Raw genomic sequence first — 20,766 nt, 5'->3', positions numbered from 1 at the left:
TATGGAATCATAAATAGAGTAAGGTAAAGTTTTATATTATCTTGACAATTTTTTATTTGTAGGATATCCAGATTTGGATATCTGCACATTCCTTTAGAATTGGGTTTAGGTGCAGACGAGTCAGAAGAAGATTGGCAGATGGTAATCTAGATCATTCAAGTTATACGTTAGGCCTGATTTATTGTCAATTTAGTTTGTATTCTGTTCTATTATAAGTGGTCAATTAGTGATTTGGATAATTGTCTATTCTTTCATATATTGGGCCCAGGAGAAAGCACAAAGATGGACACACATTTTTTCAGAAATAGTTCCCAGTCTTTCCTGGTCTGGAAGAGGAAACATTTTCATGAATAACATTAGAAAGCAGGTGAACAGAGCTATTGCAAAGTTTTTGTTGCCAAGGTGGTTTCAGTTATACAGTGGGGCAAAAAAGTATTTAGTCAGTCACCAATACTGCAAGTTCCACCACTTAAAAAGATGAGAGGCGTCTGTAATTTACATCATAGGTAGACCTCAACTATGAGAGACAAAATGAGAAAACAAATCCAGAAAATCACATTGTCTGATTTTGTAAGAATTTATTTGCAAATTATGGTGGAAAATAAGTATTTGGTCAGTAACAAAATTTCATCTCAATACTTTGTTATATATCCTTTGTTGGCAATGACAGAGGTCAAACGTTTTCTGTAAGGCTTCACAAGGTTGGCACACACTGTTGTTGGTATGTTGGCCCATTCCTCCATGCAGATCTCCTCTAGAGCAGTGATGTTTTGGGGCTGTCGCTTGGCAACACGGACTTTCAACTCCCTCCAAAGGTTTTCTATAGGGTTGAGATCTGGAGACTGGCTAGGCCACTCCAGGACCTTGAAATGCTTCTTACAAAGCCACTCCTTCGTTGCCCTGGCGATGTGCTTTGGATCATTGTCATGTTGAAAGACCCAGCCACGTTTCATCTTCAATGCCCTTGCTGATGGAAGGAGGTTTGCACTCAAAATCTCACGATACATGGCCCCATTCATTCTTTCATGTACTCGGATCAGTCGTCCTGGCCCCTTTGCAGAGAAACAGCCCCAAAGCATGATGTTTCCACCCCCATGCTTTACAGTAGGTATGGTGTTTGATGGATGCAACTCAGTATTCTTTTTCCTCCAAACACGAAAAGTTGTGTTTCTACCAAACAGTTCCAGTTTGGTTTCATCAGACCATAGGACATTCTCCCAATACTCTTCTGGATCATCCAAATGCTCTCTAGCAAACTTCAGACGGACATGTACTGGCTTAAGCAGTGGGACACGTCTGGCACTGCAGGATCTGAGTCCCTGGCGGCGTAGTGTGTTACTGATGGTAGGCTTTGTTACATTGGTCCCAGGTCTCTGCAGTTCATTCACTAGGTCCCTCCGCGTGGTTCTGGGATTTTTGCTCACGTTCTTGTGATCATTTTGACCCCACGGGGTGAGATTTTGCGCAGAGCCCCAGATCGAGGGAGATTATCAATGGTCTTGTATGTCTTCCATTTTCTAATGATTGCTCCCACAGTTGATCTCTTCAATCCAAGCTGGTTGCCAATTGCAGATTCAGTCTTCCCAGCCTGGTGCAGGGCTACAATTTTGTTTCTGGTGTCCTTTGACAGCTCTTTGGTCTTCACCATAGTGGAGTTTGGAGTCTGACTGTTTGAGGGTGTGCACAGGTGTCTTTTTATCCTGATAACAAGTTTAAACAGGTGCCATTACTACAGGTAATGAGTGGAGGAAAGAGGAGACTCTTAAAGAAGAAGTTACAGGTCTGTGAGAGCCAGAAATCTTGATTGTTTGTAGGTGACCAAATACTTATTTTATAAATTCTTACAAAATCAGACAATGTGATTTTCTGGATTTGTTTTCTCATTTTGTCTCTCATAGTTGAGGTCTACCTATGATGTAAATTACAGACGCCTCTCATCTTTTTAAGTGGTGGAACTTGCACTATTGGTGAATGACTAAATACTTTTTTGCCCCACTGTAGATATAGCGACTTAGAGGGTGTTCTTACAGGGATGTACAGATTAGATGAGGTTCATCTTTCAGATGTAGGTATTGATATTTTCAATCTAGGTCTTCAATCTAGTATTAAAACAGGTCTAGGATGTTGTGGGGGGCCTTGATTTTTATAGCCAAGGCCTACGGGTGTTAGCCACCCAGCAATTACTGGGAGGACTGGATTTTAAGAGTGTTATCTATGTATGATTATTTTAACAGTAGTGTTTTTAATTAATTTATCATTACTTATTAAATTTATTCATTCATAATTTTTTAAAATTTTTTGTAACCCTATAATAAAATAATGTGGCATATTATTTCCACTTAAAATAGTGTTGTTTTATTAATTTTATTTTATTATAGTTATATCAGACTAATATTTGGTAATCCATGCAGGTCATGTACCATCATGAAGCTGCAATCCTAGGCACAGGTCCTGTGAAATATACAATACTGTACTTTGTATTCAGTGAGGAGGAAGCAGCACTGACCTAAATGATGTAGTCTATTCAACCAGCTGACTGATAGGGGTCCAGGTGTTGGGTCTCACTGATCACGTATTGATAACTTTAGCATAGGTCATCAGTATATACGTTCTGTTAAACCCTTTAATAAGTACTGTCCTCTGCACTATTCCCGTCTATATTGTCTTCCTCTTCACTTCAGCTCTCAGTGATCACCACTGGGCGGTAGAACAACTCTCTGTTAGGTGCAATAGACAGAATGATCCACTTGTGATGAATAGCTGGATCCTAGGTGATTCTGGCTCTCCATCACAGCCTGTGCTAGTATTTACAACATGGTGCCACAGTGCCCAGCATAAGCAGCCATCTTCATCCACTTTCTTTACCCAGACAGTGTCTCTGTTGCTCACCCATCCATGCACCCACCACTCTGCTCACTTCCTCAAAAGTAACAACATAATGTTGGACCAATATTCAAACCCCAAACAACACATTTCAGACACGGGCAGACACAGGCACAAGTGTGAATGCCCCCTTAATGATTACAAAGGCTAACCAGTGGCAAGTTGCTTGGTGGTTACACAACAGTCTAAGGGCTCGTTCACATCTGCGTTCATGGGTCCTTATTGCAGGTTTCCGTTTCCTGCATAAAACAGATGCAGGAGACGGAAGCCTGCAGGAGACTTTCTCACCCATTCATTTGAATGGGTGAGAAAGCTGTCCGGCCGTGCGCGGCAGTGAGCGTTTTGCGCTCTCCGCCGCGAAACCGGGTTTTATAATCCGGACACAGAGTCGGACATGCACTACTCTGTGTCCGGATAAAAAAAATCCGGTTTCGCGGCGGAGAGCCTAAAACGCTCACCGCCGCGCACGGCCGGACCCGGTCTATGGTTTCCGTCTTCTGCCATGCAGAAGACGGAAACCATAGAACGGAGACCCCAGACGCAGGTGTGAACCCAGCGTCACAATGATGACACAGCTTACAGAACAAAACCATTGCACAGAATACAGTCTGTAAAACATGCAGTTCTTTGGACAGATTCTTGTAACTACTAAACCTGCTGCCTCATATACGACTAATATAACCACCAAACCTGCTTGAACAACACCTGTTTCAATTATTTGCTGTGTGTGCAAAATGGCTGTGCCGTTTCTGTGTGGGGCCAAGGGACATACCAATGTAGAGCTGTAGAGTCAGAGATGGAGCCATCAAAAAAGTTCTCAACTCTGACTCTGGCTTCAAGATAAAATGATCTCATAATAATAATAAACAATTATTGGCTTAATTTTTTCTTATATTTTACAATTAAGGCTAAGCGATTTATGAAGGATTTAGAGTTAGGTTGTGGAAAAATTGGGTTGTGTCGGAATTGGTGCTATGACCTTCTGAGACCACAAAATGTGCCAATAATTTTGGAAAAGGCTGACCACCTTATAGATTTACCATTACTGTGAATGTTACTTTAACTCAACTGGAAAATAAATCGACCGAAGCTTCAGTTTGAACACTTTTTGAACAGAAAAACCACACTTTCATCTCAATATGGACCAAACTATTTGGTAGTTCTACAGGTATAAATAATATAAAGTTGCAGAAATTGACAAGGATTGTAGTATTACTGAGGATGGTGCAAGGGAGTTTTCAGAATGAACCTTGTCATGATCCTATACAAAGTGGAGAAGGAAGACTAATATTACACTGCCCTCTAGTGTTCATGAAAGAAAATCCCTTTTACAGGTAATTTCTTATAGGAAACATCTCTGAACATCTAAGACTGTCAACTATTAATTTTGGTGACCCCCTCACCATTTGTTAAGCCGCAATCTGAATAAGTTCACTCTTCACTTAGTAAAAGAGACTTTGGTCAGAAAAAATAGGTTTTTCAATAATAATAATAAGTTGGGAGAATTGTTAAGCCTCTGTGCTGACTGTGCCTATGCTTGGTGTATATGCTGTATAAAGCCTCTAGCATATATGGCAATGCAGGGTTGGTTTTAGGGTAAGTTCACATGGCAGAAAAGGTTTCCTCTGTGTGACTTTTCCACGCGGCTAGCCGCAACGGGATGCCGATGAAGTGCACCGGCATCCCATCGCGGCATCCCGCTCCTGATTAGGCCCAAATGAACGGACCTAATCAGGAGTGAGTCTCAAGCCGCGGAATCCACGGGAAGATAGGTCATGCCGATTCTTTTAGCCGCTAGCTTTAAAAAAAAATCGCTAGTGGGAAAAAAAAGCGAGTGACTGCTATTGAAATGAAAAGGAGACGTTTTTGCAGGCGGTTGTCAAAATCCGCCTGCAAAAAACTCTGTGTGAACTTACCCTTAGACAAGATGTGGCACTGGGCAAAAGTAAAAGTGGGGCCCCAAATGTTAGAAATAGAAAGTGCCTCTATTGTGCTCAGGGATGACTGTATCTTCTCTGCTGCCTGAAGCCAACTATAGAATGGTGATTCCCCCACCTCAAAAAAAAGATACAAAACCCGGCTATCTTTGGATATGCAATGGGGACCCCCTAATTAGGACAGTATACAACCCCCATTTTTTTGGTCCACTACATGATACAGGACCCCCACATGGTATATGACCCTCTTTTACTTGTCCAGCACACGGTATATGATCCCCTTTTTTCTGCCAGGACAAAGGTCATTACTGGCTGACCAGAAAGCTTATGCAAGTGGAGTACATTTCAATAGGGGGTGCTGATGGGTGGGATTGCATCACCTGGCCATTCATCAGGATGAGAATAGCAGGGCTGTCGAGGATAAGATCTGGCTAAAAAAAAAGGCAGGGCTTATATTCTATTACTTACACTTTTGTACAGACTGTAGACACGGACGCTACTGAATTCCTTTCCTTTTAATAATGAGGAGTGTAGTACATCAGAAAATTGTAATATACCGTCCAACTGCTTCAAAATGAACCACTGCCATATAACAGCATTGCTATCTCGGAGGAAATGACTGTGACATTAGATACCAGTGTTGCTAATGTGATGTCATTGAATCTTTCTCAATGTCGCAATCCAGAGTCTGTTCCATTTGGTTGAACTTTGCTCTTGTGTTTGTCTGCTGGAAAGTTTCATAGTCCATGACATTCGGCTGAAGAATCATAGGAGCAGGTGCTAGCCTTCTGTCAGGGGATCAGAATGGATTTTATATCTAACCTCGGTGCTGGCGCATTCAGGTTCGTGTTTTATCGATCAATTGTAAAGTAAAATGTGTCTTCTGTCCGTTTTGTCTAGTGTCCAAAAAACCTTTATTGTCACGGACATAACTATTGGGGTGCCACAGAGGTAACCGTACCTGGGTCCAGGAGCCGTAAGGGGCATAAATTGTCCCTCTGCTCCTATATGAGAATACCAGTAATATAATTCATGCTTGGTAGTTAGCGGGCTCTTTACAGATTTAGCGCTGGGGCCTAGCAGTTTCAAGGTAGGTCTTTGCTTAGTTCTATATGCGATTTATGCCAATATTTTGTGGTCTTGATGGTTATACATGGTATTATAAGTGGTAAGTACACCGTATATTACTAGTAAGTTATTGATATACACCAGTTTGACTTATACGTTTCTACTATTTATTGTAGCGAGGAGAAAGATCACGCTGCGCTGGTGTTCTGCTATCTCAGTCTGGGGATTAGAAAACATATGTCACACTGAGCAAAGGTGGTGCTAATATAAGTCACCATGAAAACCGATACACAGACAATAGAAGACAGTGGTCATGTGTCTGATCGGTGGGGTTATAGGCCATATATTAGATCTAGGGTCTATGGGACAGCACTGCAGTACCTACACTCAGTACATTCTTGTGACATACATCTGCATGACATGACATGAACCTGTGGTTATGATACAGTATTTGCCTGTGTATTTCCTTTGAAAGCAGACCTATACATCTTATATAGGGTTTGCATACCTCCCAACCGTCCCGATTTCCGCGGGACAGTCCCGATTTGGGTGACATGTCCCGCGGTCCCGGTTGGAGGGAGGTATGTCCCGATTTCAACTCAGATCTGCGTCCAGAGGACGCAGATCTGAGTTGAACACACATGCGGCTGAAGGAAGGAGCTGACACAGGTCAGCTCCTCGCTTCGCCGCTGCCCGCCTCTCTCCCTGACACACGCGGCTGAAGCTGCTCGCATGCTTGCTTCGCCGCTGCGTCTCTCTCTCTCGCTGACACATGCGGCTGAAGCGAGGAGCTGACCTGTGTCAGCTCCTCGCTTCGCTGCTGCCGCCGGCTCCTGGCTTGTAGACGCGATGTACACGCCAGGAGCCGGCGGCAGCAGCGAAGCGAGGAGCTGACACAGGTCAGCTCCTCGCTTCAGCCGCATGTGTCAGCGAGAGAGAGAGACGCAGCGGCGAAGCGAGCACGCGAGCAGCTTCAGCCGCGTGTGTCAGGGAGAGAGGCGGGCAGCGGCGAAGCGAGGAGCTGACCTGTGTCAGCTCCTTCCTTCAGCCGCATGTGTCAGCGAGAGAGGCGGCGAGGGAGCGGAGGAGAAGGTAAGTTTAATGTGGAGGTGGAACGTGAATCTGGAGGCAGATGAAGGAGAGGACGGCATGACATTGGGGCAGAGATGGGGGGCATGAATCTGGGGGCAGAGATGGAGAGGACATGAATCTGAGGGCAGAGATGGGGGACATGAATCTGGGGGCAGAGATGGGGGACATGAATCTGGGGGAAGAGATGGAGAGGACATGAATTTGGGGGCAGAGATGTGGGACATGAATCTGGGGGCAGAGATGTGGGGACATGAATCTGGGGGCAGAGATGGAGAGGACATGAATCTGGGGGCAGAGATGGAGGGGACATGAATCTGGGGGCAGAGATGGAGGGACATGAATCTGGGGGCAGAGATGGAGGGGACATGAATCTGGGGGCAGAGATGGAGGGACAGGAATCTGGGGGCAGAGATGTGGGACATGAATCTGGGGGCAGAGATGTGGGGACATGAATCTGGGGGCAGAGATGGAGGGACAGGAATCTAGGGGCAGAGATGTGGGACATGAATCTGGGGGCAGAGATGTGGGGACATGAATCTGGGGGCAGAGATGTGGGGACATGAATCTGGGGGCAGAGATGGTGGACATGAATCTGGGGGCAGAGATGGAGGGACAGGAATCTGGGGGCAGAGATGTGGGACATGAATCTGGGGGCAGAGATGGGGGGGACATGAATCTGAGGGCATAGATGGGGGGACATGAATCTGGGGGCAGAGATGGGGGACATGAATCTGGGGGCAGAGATGGAGGGACAGGAATCTGGGGGCAGAGATGTGGGACATGAATCTGGGGGCAGAGATGGGGGGGACATGAATCTGAGGGCATAGATGGGGGGACATGAATCTGGGGGCAGAGATGGAAGAGGGACATGAAACTGGGGGCAGATGAAGGGTGTATATGAAACTGGGGGAGAGATAGAGGGGGGACATATAATTTACGGGTGACTGTAGGAGGATTATACTGTGTGCGGGCACATGAAAAATTAACGAGTGGGCGGAGTCAACACAAAAGTGGGTGGGGCTAAATTTGCCGCGGCGCGCGTAGCGCGCTGCACATTTTGTCCCTCTTTCGGTTCTTCAAAAGTTGGGAGGTATGGGTTTGTGAGTACTACTACATTCCATGATCATATTCATGCAACCCAATATTCTTATCTTTTACAGGGTATGTAGATTTTTGTACCCAATATATGGAACAAATTTCATCTGACATAGTAATTTTATAGGTCATATAATCAAATTACCTCTGAATTACTTTTCATTCAGATCATATAATAGTGTTGTACATTTCAATATTCAATAATGTGCTATATATGTGTTTTCTAGGTCTGTCTCATCGGTAGGCTCAGAAATAACTCGAAGAGTGAAAACCGTCTCTGCACCGCCACAGAGACCTTTTCGTGTTTGCAGCCATGACCGGTCCGTACGTAAAGGAGTTACTGCCGGCTCCCTCCGAGAACTCATAGCAAAGGTGAGTCCCCGAAGAACAAGGGACCTTTTTAGGATCTACATATGTTATTGCTCATGGTATTACACATGTTTATGAGGTGGTTTACCTATAATATCCCTGGTGGTGTACAGTGCACTAGATGATGAAGGTCATTAATATTCATTATTAGAGATGAGCGAACACTAAAATGTTCGAGGTTCGAAATTCAATTCGAACAGCCGCTCACTGTTCGAGTGTTCGAATGGGTTTCGAACCCCATTATAGTCTATGGGGAACATAAACTCGTTAAGGGGGAAACCCAAATTCGTGTCTGGAGGGTCACCAAGTCCACTATGACACCCCAGGAAATGATACCAACACCCTGGAATGACACTGGGACAGCAGGGGAAGCATGTCTGGGGGCATAAAAGTCACTTTATTTCATGGAAATCCCTGTCAGTTTGCGATTTTCGCAAGCTAACTTTTCCCCATAGAAATGCATTGGCCAGTGCTGATTGGCCAGAGTACGGAACTCGACCAATCAGCGCTGGCTCTGCTGGAGGAGGCGGAGTCTAAGATCGCTCCACACCAGTCTCCATTCAAGTCCGACCTTAGACTCCGCCTCCTCCGGCAGAGCCAGCGCTGATTGGCCGAAGGCTGGCCAATGCATTCCTATGCGAATGCAGAGACTTAGCAGTGCTGAGTCAGTTTTGCTCAACTACACATCTGATGCACACTCGGCACTGCTACATCAGATGTAGCAATCTGATGTAGCAGAGCCGAGGGTGCACTAGAACCCCTGTGCAAACTCAGTTCACGCTAATAGAATGCATTGGCCAGCGCTGATTGGCCAATGCATTCTATTAGCCCGATGAAGTAGAGCTGAATGTGTGTGCTAAGCACACACATTCAGCACTGCTTCATCACGCCAGTACAATGCATTAGCCAGTGCTGATTGGCCAGAGTACGGAATTCGGCCAATCAGCGCTGGCCAATGCATTCTATTAGCCCGATGAAGTAGAGCTGAATGTGTGTGCTAAGCACACACATTCAGCACTGCTTCATCACGCCAATACAATGCATTAGCCAGTGCTGATTGGCCAGAGTACGGAATTCGGCCAATCAGCGCTGGCTCTGCTGGAGGAGGCGGAGTCTAAGGTCGGACCTGAATGGAGACTGGTGTGGAGCGATCTTAGACTCCGCCTCCTCCAGCAGAGCCAGCGCTGATTGGCCGAATTCCGTACTCTGGCCAATCAGCGCTGGCCAATGCATTCTATTAGCCCGATGAAGTAGAGCTGAATGTGTGTGCTAAGCACACACATTCAGCACTGCTTCATCGGGCTAATAGAATGCATTGGCCAGCGCTGATTGGCCGAATTCCGTACTCTGGCCAATCAGCACTGGCCAATGCATTCTATTAGCCCGATGAAGTAGAGCTGAATGTGTGTGCTAAGCACACACATTCAGCACTGCTTCATCACGCCAATACAATGCATTAGCCAGTGCTGATTGGCCAGAGTACGGAATTCGGCCAATCAGCGCTGGCTCTGCTGGAGGAGGCGGAGTCTAAGATCGCTCCACACCAGTCTCCATTCAGGTCCGACCTTAGACTCCGCCTCCTCCGGCAGAGCCAGCGCTGATTGGCCGAAGGCTGGCCAATGCATTCCTATGCGAATGCAGAGACTTAGTAGTGCTGAGCCAGTTCTGCTCAACTACACATCTGATGCACACTCGGCACTGCTACATCAGATGTAGCAATCTGATGTAGCAGAGCCGAGGGTGCACTAGAACCCCTGTGCAAACTCAGTTCACGCTAATAGAATGCATTGGCCAGCGCTGATTGGCCAATGCATTCTATTAGCCCGATGAAGTAGAGCTGAATGTGTGTGCTAAGCACACTCATTCAGCACTGCTTCATCACGCCAATACAATGCATTAGCCAGTGCTGATTGGCCAGAGTACGGAATTCGGCCAATCAGCGCTGGCCAATGCATTCTATTAGCCCGATGAAGTAGAGCTGAATGTGTGTGCTAAGCACACTCATTCAGCACTGCTTCATCATGCCAATACAATGCATTAGCCAGTGCTGATTGGCCAGAGTACGGAATTCGGCCAATCAGCGCTGGCCAATGCATTCTATTGGCCCGATGAAGTAGAGCTGAATGTGTGTGCTAAGCACACACATTCAGCACTGCTTCATCACGCCAATACAATGCATTAGCCAGTGCTGATTGGCCAGAGTACGGAATTCAGCCAATCAGCGCTGGCTCTGCTGGAGGAGGCGGAGTCTAAGGTCGGACCTGAATGGAGACTGGTGTGGAGCGATCTTAGACTCCACCTCCTCCAGCAGAGCCAGCGCTGATTGGCCGAATTCCGTACTCTGGCCAATCAGCGCTGGCCAATGCATTCTATTAGCCCGATGAAGTAGAGCTGAATGTGTGTGCTAAGCACACACATTCAGCACTGCTTCATCACGCCAATACAATGCATTAGCCAGTGCTGATTGGCCAGAGTACGGAATTCGGCCAATCAGCGCTGGCCAATGCATTCTATTAGCCCGATGAAGTAGAGCTGAATGTGTGTGCTAAGCACACACTTTCAGCACTGCTTCATCACGCCAATACAATGCATTAGCCAGTGCTGATTGGCCAGAGTACGGAATTCGGCCAATCAGCGCTGGCTCTGCTGGAGGAGGCGGAGTCTAAGATCGCTCCACACCAGTCTCCATTCAGGTCCGACCTTAGACTCCGCCTCCTCCAGCAGAGCCAGCGCTGATTGGCCGAATTCCGTACTCTGGCCAATCAGCACTGGCTAATGCATTGTATTGGCGTGATGAAGCAGTGCTGAATGTGTGTGCTTAGCACACACATTCAGCTCTACTTCATCGGGCTAATAGAATGCATTGGCCAATCAGCGCTGGCCAATGCATTCTATTAGCGTGAACTGAGTTTGCACAGGGGTTCTAGTGCACCCTCGGCTCTGCTACATCAGATTGCTACATCTGATGTAGCAGTGCCGAGTGTGCATCAGATGTGTAGTTGAGCAAAACTGACTCAGCACTGCTAAGTCTCTGCATTCGCATAGGAATGCATTGGCCAGCCTTCGGCCAATCAGCGCTGGCTCTGCCGGAGGAGGCGGAGTCTAAGGTCGGACCTGAATGGAGACTGGTGTGGAGCGATCTTAGACTCCGCCTCCTCCAGCAGAGCCAGCGCTGATTGGTCGAGTTCCGTACTCTGGCCAATCAGCACTGGCTAATGCATTGTATTGGCGTGATGAAGCAGTGCTGAATGTGTGTGCTTAGCACACACATTCAGCTCTACTTCATCGGGCTAATAGAATGCATTGGCCAGCGCTGATTGGCCGAATTCCGTACTCTGGCCAATCAGCACTGGCTAATGCATTGTATTGGCGTGATGAAGCAGTGCTGAATGAGTGTGCTTAGCACACACATTCAGCTCTACTTCATCAGGCTAATAGAATACATTGGCCAATCAGCGCTGGCCAATGCATTCTATTAGCTTGATGAAGCAGAGTGTGCACAAGGGTTCAAGCGCACCCTCGGCTCTGATGTAGCAGAGCTGAGGGTGCACAAGGGTTCAAGTGCACCCTCGGCTCTCCTACATCAGAGCCGAGGGTGCGCTTGAACCCTTGTGCAGCCTCGGCTCTGCTACATCAGAGCCGAGGGTGCGCTTGAACCCTTGTGCACACTCTGCTTCATCAAGCTAATAGAATGCATTGGCCAGCGCTGATTGGCCAGAGTACGGAATTCGGCCAATCAGCGCTGGCCAATGCATCCCTATGGGAAAAAGTTTATCTCACAAAAATCACAATTACACACCCGATAGAGCCCCAAAAAGTTATTTTTAATAACATTCCCCCCTAAATAAAGGTTATCCCTAGCTATCCCTGCCTGTACAGCTATCCCTGTCTCTTAGTCACAAAGTTCACATTCTCATATGACCCGGATTTGAAATCCACTATTCGTCTAAAATGGAGGTCACCTGATTTCGGCAGCCAATGATTTTTTCCAATTTTTTTCAATGCCCCCGGTGTCGTAGTTCCTGTCCCACCTCCCCTGCGCTGTTATTGGTGCAAAAAAGGCGCCAGGGAAGGTGGGAGGGGAATCGAATTTTGGCGCACTTTACCACGCGGTGTTCGATTCGATTCGAACATGGCGAACACCCTGATATCCGATCGAACATGTGTTCGATAGAACACTGTTCGCTCATCTCTATTCATTATCATTTGGGGACTAGGTTGGCTATAGGTTACTGTTTGATATTATATAATATACATAAATTACTGTTTGAATTGACCCCCCCACCCTCATTTTCCCTTTTTTAAACCCACATAAGCTCATACACTGTACACAGTGAGTAGCAACATTTCTTACTGACAAATACTGCCAGAAAATCAAAAGTTGTTTGATAGTTTAGTTATGCTTTAAAGGGGCTCTATCATTGCGAAAACTATTTTTAACTAAACATATACTTGCATAGCCTTTAGAAAGACTATTCCACCCATACCTTTTGTATGTAAAGTCAGTCATTTATGAATGAGCCCGCTTTTATCCATATGCTAATGAGCCAGTAATGAGCACCGGAAGTCTCAGTGAGTACTGTCTGCTGTGTGTGTGAGAGCAGGGAAGGCTGCTGGTGCTAATGATGACTCATCAGCCTTTCCTGCTCTCACACACACAGCAGACAGTGCTCACTGAGACTTTCAGTGCTCGTTGCTGGCTCATTTAGCCCTGGCTAAAAGTGGAAAAAAACACTAATAGATAATTTTATAGTTGTATCAAATAATATCAATATATGTATAACCAAGTAAATAAGTGAGAACACATTTATTGTTCCTGGAATAAATGGAATAAATACATACAATAAACCTTACATCTGCATTTGCTTTAATGGCACATCACTGCAGGGCACTGCGGGGGACTTGTCACACGGAAAACATTGTCTAATCTACATGCAGGATGCTATAGAGCTGGCATAGCTGAGCAGATTGATATATAGTTTTACGGGAAACGATTCCGCATAACCTGTCATTTATCCATTGAAATCTCTCTCTTTCTATGTTGAGAAGCCCAAGAGGCGGTATATACAGAGATAGCTGTCAATCACTGATAGGCCCGCCTACTTGACTTCTCAATATTAGAAAGACAGAGCTTTCAATAGATAAATGACAGGTTATACTGAATCTTATAAACCTATACATTAATCTGCTCAGTATCTCCTGCTCTATAACATGCTGACTGCAACTTAAACTGAATTTTTATGTAACAGATTCCTTTAAAGCCACAACTAAGAGGGGAGCTTTCACTCAGAAAATATATAATAGATTCATTTACACTTCATCACTCCTGATTTTAGCTTAAAAACCTGAACAAATTCTAAGCTGTCCTAGGATAGGCAGGTCATTTGACTCTGTTTTATGAGGATATGTGTGATCTATATGGATCCTTGCAATGGGCACAATTTTAGTGTAAAAATGTTAACACAGAGAGTATTGATCCATAGACTGAATATGGATGCATAGAAGAGACATAGTGTTTTTCTGCTAAAATGGTAGCAGCGTCTTACAATGAAGCACAGAAAATAGCCAAGGCTTAGAAATTCCTTATATGCAGAGAATATTTCTCATATCGCATTACTTTCTGCTCTCGGCCAGGCCATGGATGCCCTCTTTCTAACAGGTATTGTGACATTAGTATTGGAGGAAGATGGGACATTACTGGATAGAGAAGAATTCTTTGACACCCTTGAAGATGGTTCGGTTATCATGGTACTGGAAAGAGGACAAAAATGGAATCCTAGAAAGGTAACTTTTTTTTTTTGTTTACAAATTTGCAATGAATTACAGTGTCATTATCATATAATTTAATATAAATTCATAGGTTGCTCTCTCCAACACGGTGGCTCGGTGGTTAGCACTGCCGCCTTGCAGCGCTGGAGTCCCTGTTTCGAATCCTACCAAGGGCAAAAAAAAACATCTGCAAGGGGTTTGTATGTTCTCCCCTTGTTCGCGTGGCTTTCCATCCCATACTCCAAAGACATACTGATAGGGTAAAAAAAATGTGGGGCTCATAATCTACATTAAAAAAAAAAAACAAAAAAAAAAACCCCAAACATTTGACTACTCGATCGAATATCGAATCCCATTACAGTCTATGGGAAAAAATGCTTGTTTCAGGAGAAACCACTATTCGACTAAAGGACGAGTAGCAGGAGCGAAGTGCAGTTGAGGAGGAGCACTGTGCAGTTAAAGCGCTCAGACCCCATAGACTATAATGGGGTCCGTGTGCTTGCAGCGCACTGCCCGCCCAAATGATTTGTGCAGGCAGTGCGCGGCAAGCACACGGACCCCATTATAGTCTATGGGGTTCGTGTGCTTTAACTGCACAGTGCTTGCAGTTGCGCTGATATTCCGTTCGGGGGTGTCCTCCTGCGGACTCCTTCTGGACGGGAGGCAAGCGCTAATGTGAACTTACTCGTCCTGCAGAACCAGCGTTGATTGGCCGAATGCTATACACAGCAGGCTCTTCTTTTCTAGTTGGGATAGCTGGCAGCTTGTGGTTATGCAGGAGCTGACTTTTTCTCATAGGAATGCATTGACCAGCGTTGATTGGCCGAATGCTATACAGTGTACAGCATTCGGCCAATCAACGCTGGTTCTGCCGGAGGCTCATCTGTGACGAGGCGGAGTCTAAGATTAGACCACAGCAGTATCCATTGTGGTTCGATCTTAGACTCCGCCTCGTCACAGACGAGCCTCCGGCAGAACCAGTGTTAATTTGCCGAATGCTATACACTGTATAGCATTCGGCCAATCAATGCTGGATCTGAATCGAATCTTTACTGCGAATAGGAGTAGTATTCGAACGAGTACGAGTATTTCGAATACCGTAGTATTCTATAGAATACTTACTCGATCGAATACTACTCGCTCATCTCTACTGAAGAACCCAAATAGATTCATTCTTTGATGATCACAAACAGGGCCATGTGGCAGAGATATATGTCACATGGCTGTCATTTTTTAACTAACGTTGCTGGACATGAAGCTTGTAGCACTTATTTATCTGTTAATTTATGTCGGATCTGCGTGGTTCAGATGTGAACTAAGCCTTATGGTTCAATTTACTGTTAGATGTAACTGACAATATTTTCTGTGTATAATTGTTACAATTATAAGATAGCTCTTAGGTGTGTTCACATGATATTGTAGAAGATGAAAATTACAACATGTATTTCAAGAAATGAGCATCTGATCTTTGCCACATTTTTTTTGGTGCCTTTCACTGTTTTTGGCACCCCAAAGTGACGTGGTCTTTTTCACATCCATGAACACCTTGTAAATGACCTAAGGTGTATGTATTTCAGTGTATAATACAAGTTATGCTGTATAGACATTCCCCTTATAGTTAATTCTCTTATACTTTGTCTTTCCTGCAGGGTGTATTGTCTTATTCCTTGCAACAAGAAAAACCAAAGAACAGTCGGGATATTGCACGAATCACATTTGATGTATACAAGCTAAACCCACGTGATCTATTTGGCAGTTTAAATATAAAGGCTACCTTTTATGGCTTGTACTCCATGAGCTGTGACTTCCAGTGCTTGGGACCAAAGAAGGTGCTTAGGTGAGTAATAAGAATGCATATAGAACAGCTACAAGACAATGATTGTTATTTTTAGAACTCTTAGGCCGTGTTGACAAAACTATGGCTTGCGTGCCACAGCGGTCACTCAGAGCTTTGTTGGCACGCGTGCCATCATCCCATCCAGACTCCCTGATGACTCCCTAATGGGAAATCCGATACTGGATTCCCCGTTAGTGAGAGAGCGCTTCTTTCAGCTACAAGCTGTCAGTGTAGGCAGCGGGACCTAGAGTGTGACCTCTGCCCCGACACAGGTGCAATGATTTAATTCATCTGCGTCTGCATTGATAGAAGAAGGAGGTCACATGGCTTCTTTTAGTGGGAGGTAAGGTAAGTAGCATATAATACTCTGTGGTGGCCACTATGGAGCATATAATACTGTAAAAAACAATGTATATTCAGCTCACCCCTTAATCATGAACACCTGATCCTGGGCCGCACGGATGTGGATGGACCTTGTTCCACTTGTAAAGCCAGCAAAAAGTAAAGAATATCCAGCGTCTCCAGAAGGTAAAAATTAACTTTTATTTCCGCATTAAAAAAATATAAGCATCACAGGTAAGTACACCCAGCGTACAGAGATTGTTTAAGCTACGCGTTTCAGAACCTTGCTGGTTCCTTCATCATGGCTTACTGCTAGCTTACACACAAGTTCCTTATAAAACAGTCAAAAATACAGACCCCTCCCCTAAAACATATATTAACTCTATATGGTAAGTATACCTTTAACCTGCATTATCATATATTAAACTTTTATTTTATAATCACTCGTCTCATTTTTAAGTACTCGTAACTCATCACACTTTTATAATTTCAATTCATTTATATATGCAAACATCTAGTATTAAATAAATCACTATGATCATATATTGTTTATCCTTTTAACTATTTACCTGATCTTGTAGCATAGACCATTCTATGTCCATATTCACATTGCCCTAGAATTGTCGGCCTGCTCCAGGCCACAGCATATTCACTCATTCTCCATTTTAGATTTAGATCATGTGTTTTCATTAACCACACCTACTATCACGTGATCAGAGGGACTCACACATCTCCAGGTCTTGTAACATAGACCATTCTATGTCCATATTCACATTACCCTAGAATTGTCGGCCTGCTCCAGGCCGCAGCATATTCACTCATTCTCCATTTTAGATTTAGATCATGTGTTTTCATTAACCACACCTACTATCACGTGATCAGAGGGACTCACACATCTCCAGGTCTTGTAGCATAGACCATTCTATGTCCATATTCACATTACCCTGGAATTGTCGGCCTGCTCCAGGCCGCAGCATATTCACTCATTCTCCATTTTAGATTTAGATCATACTATAATACTGTGTGGGGGCCCAAAGTGGAGCACATTGTGCAGTCTGGAAGCCACTGTGGAGCACTTTGTACCATGTGGGGGCCATTCACTATTTATATCACACAGAATCTGTTTTATAGTAGATGTGATATTAGTACAGGCTGTAATAACTTTGCACGGTCACTATAAAACAGATCCTGTGCAATATAAACAGTGAACATTAATTGTTCAAACATACCAAATGCTAACTTTTACCTTTCAATACAAAGTTGCTTTGTATCATTGAAAGCTTTGTAAAACCCCATTCGCATGACCACATTTTGCGGGTCAATAACTGTCCGCAATTGTAGATCCGCATAGTGTTAAGGTTAAATTGCTTTGTTGGCTAGTTTGTGATAAATTAGTGGGTTTTGGGTTGGGTTGCAGTTTGGCCACTCTGTTTCTAAAAGGTTCAGCGTCACTGCTTTATTTACTGGGTCTGATCATTAATGGAATTCACTGCAATGCTAATGCAATACTATTACAGGCTCCTGTATGGATAGACGCCCCTAAGATCTTGTTTTGGCGATCCACCCTAAAATGGGCAGGAAAATGGCACCTCAGTCATGTTTGACCAAGGCTTTAGGAGTACTTATGCTCAGTGATCATAATCGGTGCTGGCATTGCTGGTGGGTCTCTGCTGTATAATACATCTGCCATCATAGTACAGCAGATGTTGGGAAAGGTTAATAGGACATTTTCCATATAATAAAAGGAAAAAAATAATACAATGGTTATCCAAGACTTAGATATTGATGTATCACATTTAGGATAAGTCATCAATGTCACATTGATGGGAGCCCAATACCCATTGTCCCCACAATGTATAGTGTATCAGCACAGTGTATAGAATGAGAAGATCCCAGCTCCATACGAGGTGCAGATTTGGCAGGTAATTGGTGGATTTTCAGACCCCTATTGATCTGTTACTAATAACCTGTTCCAAGGTTAGGCCATGAAGTTTTAACTTTTAAGAATCTAGAAGCAGATTCATAAGGGAAGGAGGCTTATGTCTTCTTACCAGTTTTGATTTTGTATGAAATGATGCTTATTTGTTTGACTTCTGATATTTAATGTAATGTTTTCTCCAACAGGGAGCTTCTGCGATTTCTGTCGGCAGCTCTGAATGGTATTGGACGTGTGATGCTCACCGCCTCTGGTATGCTTAGACGGTTGTTAGAAGGTGGAGATCACTGGCAGAATCGCATCACTGAATATGAAGGCTGATATTATGTCCACACTATGACTTATTGTTGTCGGTATTCATTGGCTGTATTTGACCATGCGAGAAACCAATTCTAGATGTTCCCCCACAACATTGCTTCTTGGAGAGAATAGCTCCCTACACAGAGCAGCTGATTGGACATCTTAAATAGAGGCCCATACTGCCTCCGTGCCATGTGCACAAGGCCATAAAATACTTATCCTAATGATTATTGCTCATTCTTATGGACCTGTCTTTATGATATATGGATGAAATAATCCATTAGAGATGGAGAGAAAATAATTTTATTGGACTGCACTAAACTTCGTAAAACATATGTAATAATAAATTGTGTTATGTTTACATAGTTTGCTATTTAAAGGGATATTCTTATGTTAGTCATTTATTGCATATCCAGAGCATGTCTGAAACAAGCATGCTCATTTATTTCCATTCACCTCTATAGGATCCAAATACAGTGATATGACATCTCTGTAGGACACATTTACCTAAATCAATGGTTCACTGCAGGATACAGACAGGACCAAATTGTACATAGTGGGAATATGCATAATGCTAGTATTCCAAATGCACAAGTCTTATATAACGTGCCAGTCACTTGATAATGGATATAAGAGATGCCATAAATGTCTAAGATGATAATATCCCTCCAAATGTTCATTAAAAAGTGGTAATAGGATATGAAAACTATGTCTGCTTTCTCCCCAGAATAATACAACACTTGTCCATTAATGGTGCCAGGTATTGCAATTCAGCTCTATTGAAGTGAAAACAGCGCAATAATAGACACAACCCATGCACAGGTGTGGCGCCGTTTCTTGCAGAAAGCAGAAGTGTTTTCTTATCTTAGTGTAAGCCAGCAGAATAATGAATTTTACTTTAGATGTGAATGATAAACCTTGCATATGTGTAATTTTGTGGTTAAAATCTGACGTTTTCCATTAGGATGTCAGTAATGCTATGTTAAGGTTCTTTAATAAATTATTAAATCATGGATTAACTTGATGAATGTGCATTTGTATATTGTAATACAGACCTGACAGTTTTTGGGAGGGTGGTTGCTATCTTTTACAGGCAGAGATGTATCAAAACTGGTGGAATGAAAAAGTAGAGCAGTTGTCAATATTGCAACCAATCAGGTTTGTGTTTTCATTTTTCTAAGGTCATCTAAAAAAAGAGAGGAGATATACGATTAGTTGATATAAGCGATCACTCCACTTTACCTGTACATCAGTCTTCATAAATAACCCATATAGTTTGGAAATGGAGTCCAGACTACAGACGGTCGTAAAACAATATCTGCTGGTGAATCTGAAAATCACTGATCTATTCTTTAAAGCACTGAGAAAGACAAAGACATGCTTAACTATTTAATGACTAAACATTGTCTTTTCACAGTGTAAGGGGCAGGTCCTTAGTCCACAATAGGACTGAGCAATTAATCAAAAAATAACAAACTGAGCATCAATGTTGATGATTTTGTGCACATCAGTTATTTTGGTTCAGTTATTACAGTATTTGCAAGCTTTATATTCCTGGTTCCTTTGGACCGAAAATATCTGACACCACAGAATAATTAGGGGAGGCCCATAGGAGGTAAGCAAATAAATAAATAAAAAAGTTACTAACCTCCCCTGGGCTGCAGGAATGGCTTTCGTCCTCTTCCGGCCTCCTGAGTGACATCAAGGACCACTGAGGTTTAAGATTGGGCCACAGTAATCAGTTCGTGTTGTGACACAAAGACACAAGTGGCACGATGAGGACTGATCCATGTGACCCCTGAGGCTCAATCACAGGCCTAAGTGGTCCCTGATGTAATTGAAGAAGACCAGAGGTGGTGCCAGCTCCTCTTTCGGTTCAGACATGTCCAGTCTGAACAAAACCACAAGGTGAACCTCACAACATGAATCCGGATTGGTTCACCCAACATATGTGCAGCATCTCTGAGTGTTCCTGCTTTTAATTATTTGCCTCTTGTGACTCTGGGTTATGTTGGCATGTCCTAAGCTCTATGTCACTGTAGCTTATCCCATTGTTATTCCCTGCCATTCTCCCCTTGTGTTTCATACCTTGTCACAGCTCTGGCCTACTACAAGCCAGTGGACTGTGTCTGAGCTCT

General features: G+C 44.0%; 1 protein-coding gene across 1 annotated transcript; it reads left to right on the top strand.

Annotated features, from left to right (window-relative positions):
- Positions 1-5,579: 5,579 nt before the first annotated feature.
- Positions 5,580-19,610, top strand: CIDEB (cell death inducing DFFA like effector b). The gene is made up of 5 exons (XM_075262638.1): positions 5,580-5,662; positions 8,303-8,447; positions 14,079-14,228; positions 15,863-16,050; positions 18,517-19,610. The coding sequence occupies exons 1-5, from the start codon at positions 5,625-5,627 to the stop codon at positions 18,647-18,649; spliced, it is 654 nt and encodes a 217-aa protein (XP_075118739.1). The 5' UTR covers positions 5,580-5,624; the 3' UTR covers positions 18,650-19,610.
- Positions 19,611-20,766: the final 1,156 nt, after the last annotated feature.

Source organism: Leptodactylus fuscus, chromosome 2, assembly GCF_031893055.1.
Source record: "Leptodactylus fuscus isolate aLepFus1 chromosome 2, aLepFus1.hap2, whole genome shotgun sequence".
Classification (NCBI taxonomy): domain Eukaryota; kingdom Metazoa; phylum Chordata; class Amphibia; order Anura; family Leptodactylidae; genus Leptodactylus; species Leptodactylus fuscus.
Note: the sequence above shows the minus strand (reverse complement) of the source record. Positions and strands in the feature narration are given on the sequence as shown.

What these genes read in the sequence shown, in the direction of transcription:
- CIDEB (XM_075262638.1), top strand. Translation starts at nt 5,625, where the DNA reads ATGGATTTTATATCTAACCTCGGTGCTGGCGCATTCAG. An exon ending in CTCGGTGCTGGCGCATTCAG is followed by an intron (nt 5,663 to 8,302) that starts GTTCGTGTTTTA and finishes TGTGTTTTCTAG; the next exon opens with GTCTGTCTCATCGGTAGGCT. An exon ending in TCCGAGAACTCATAGCAAAG is followed by an intron (nt 8,448 to 14,078) that starts GTGAGTCCCCGA and finishes GCTCTCGGCCAG; the next exon opens with GCCATGGATGCCCTCTTTCT.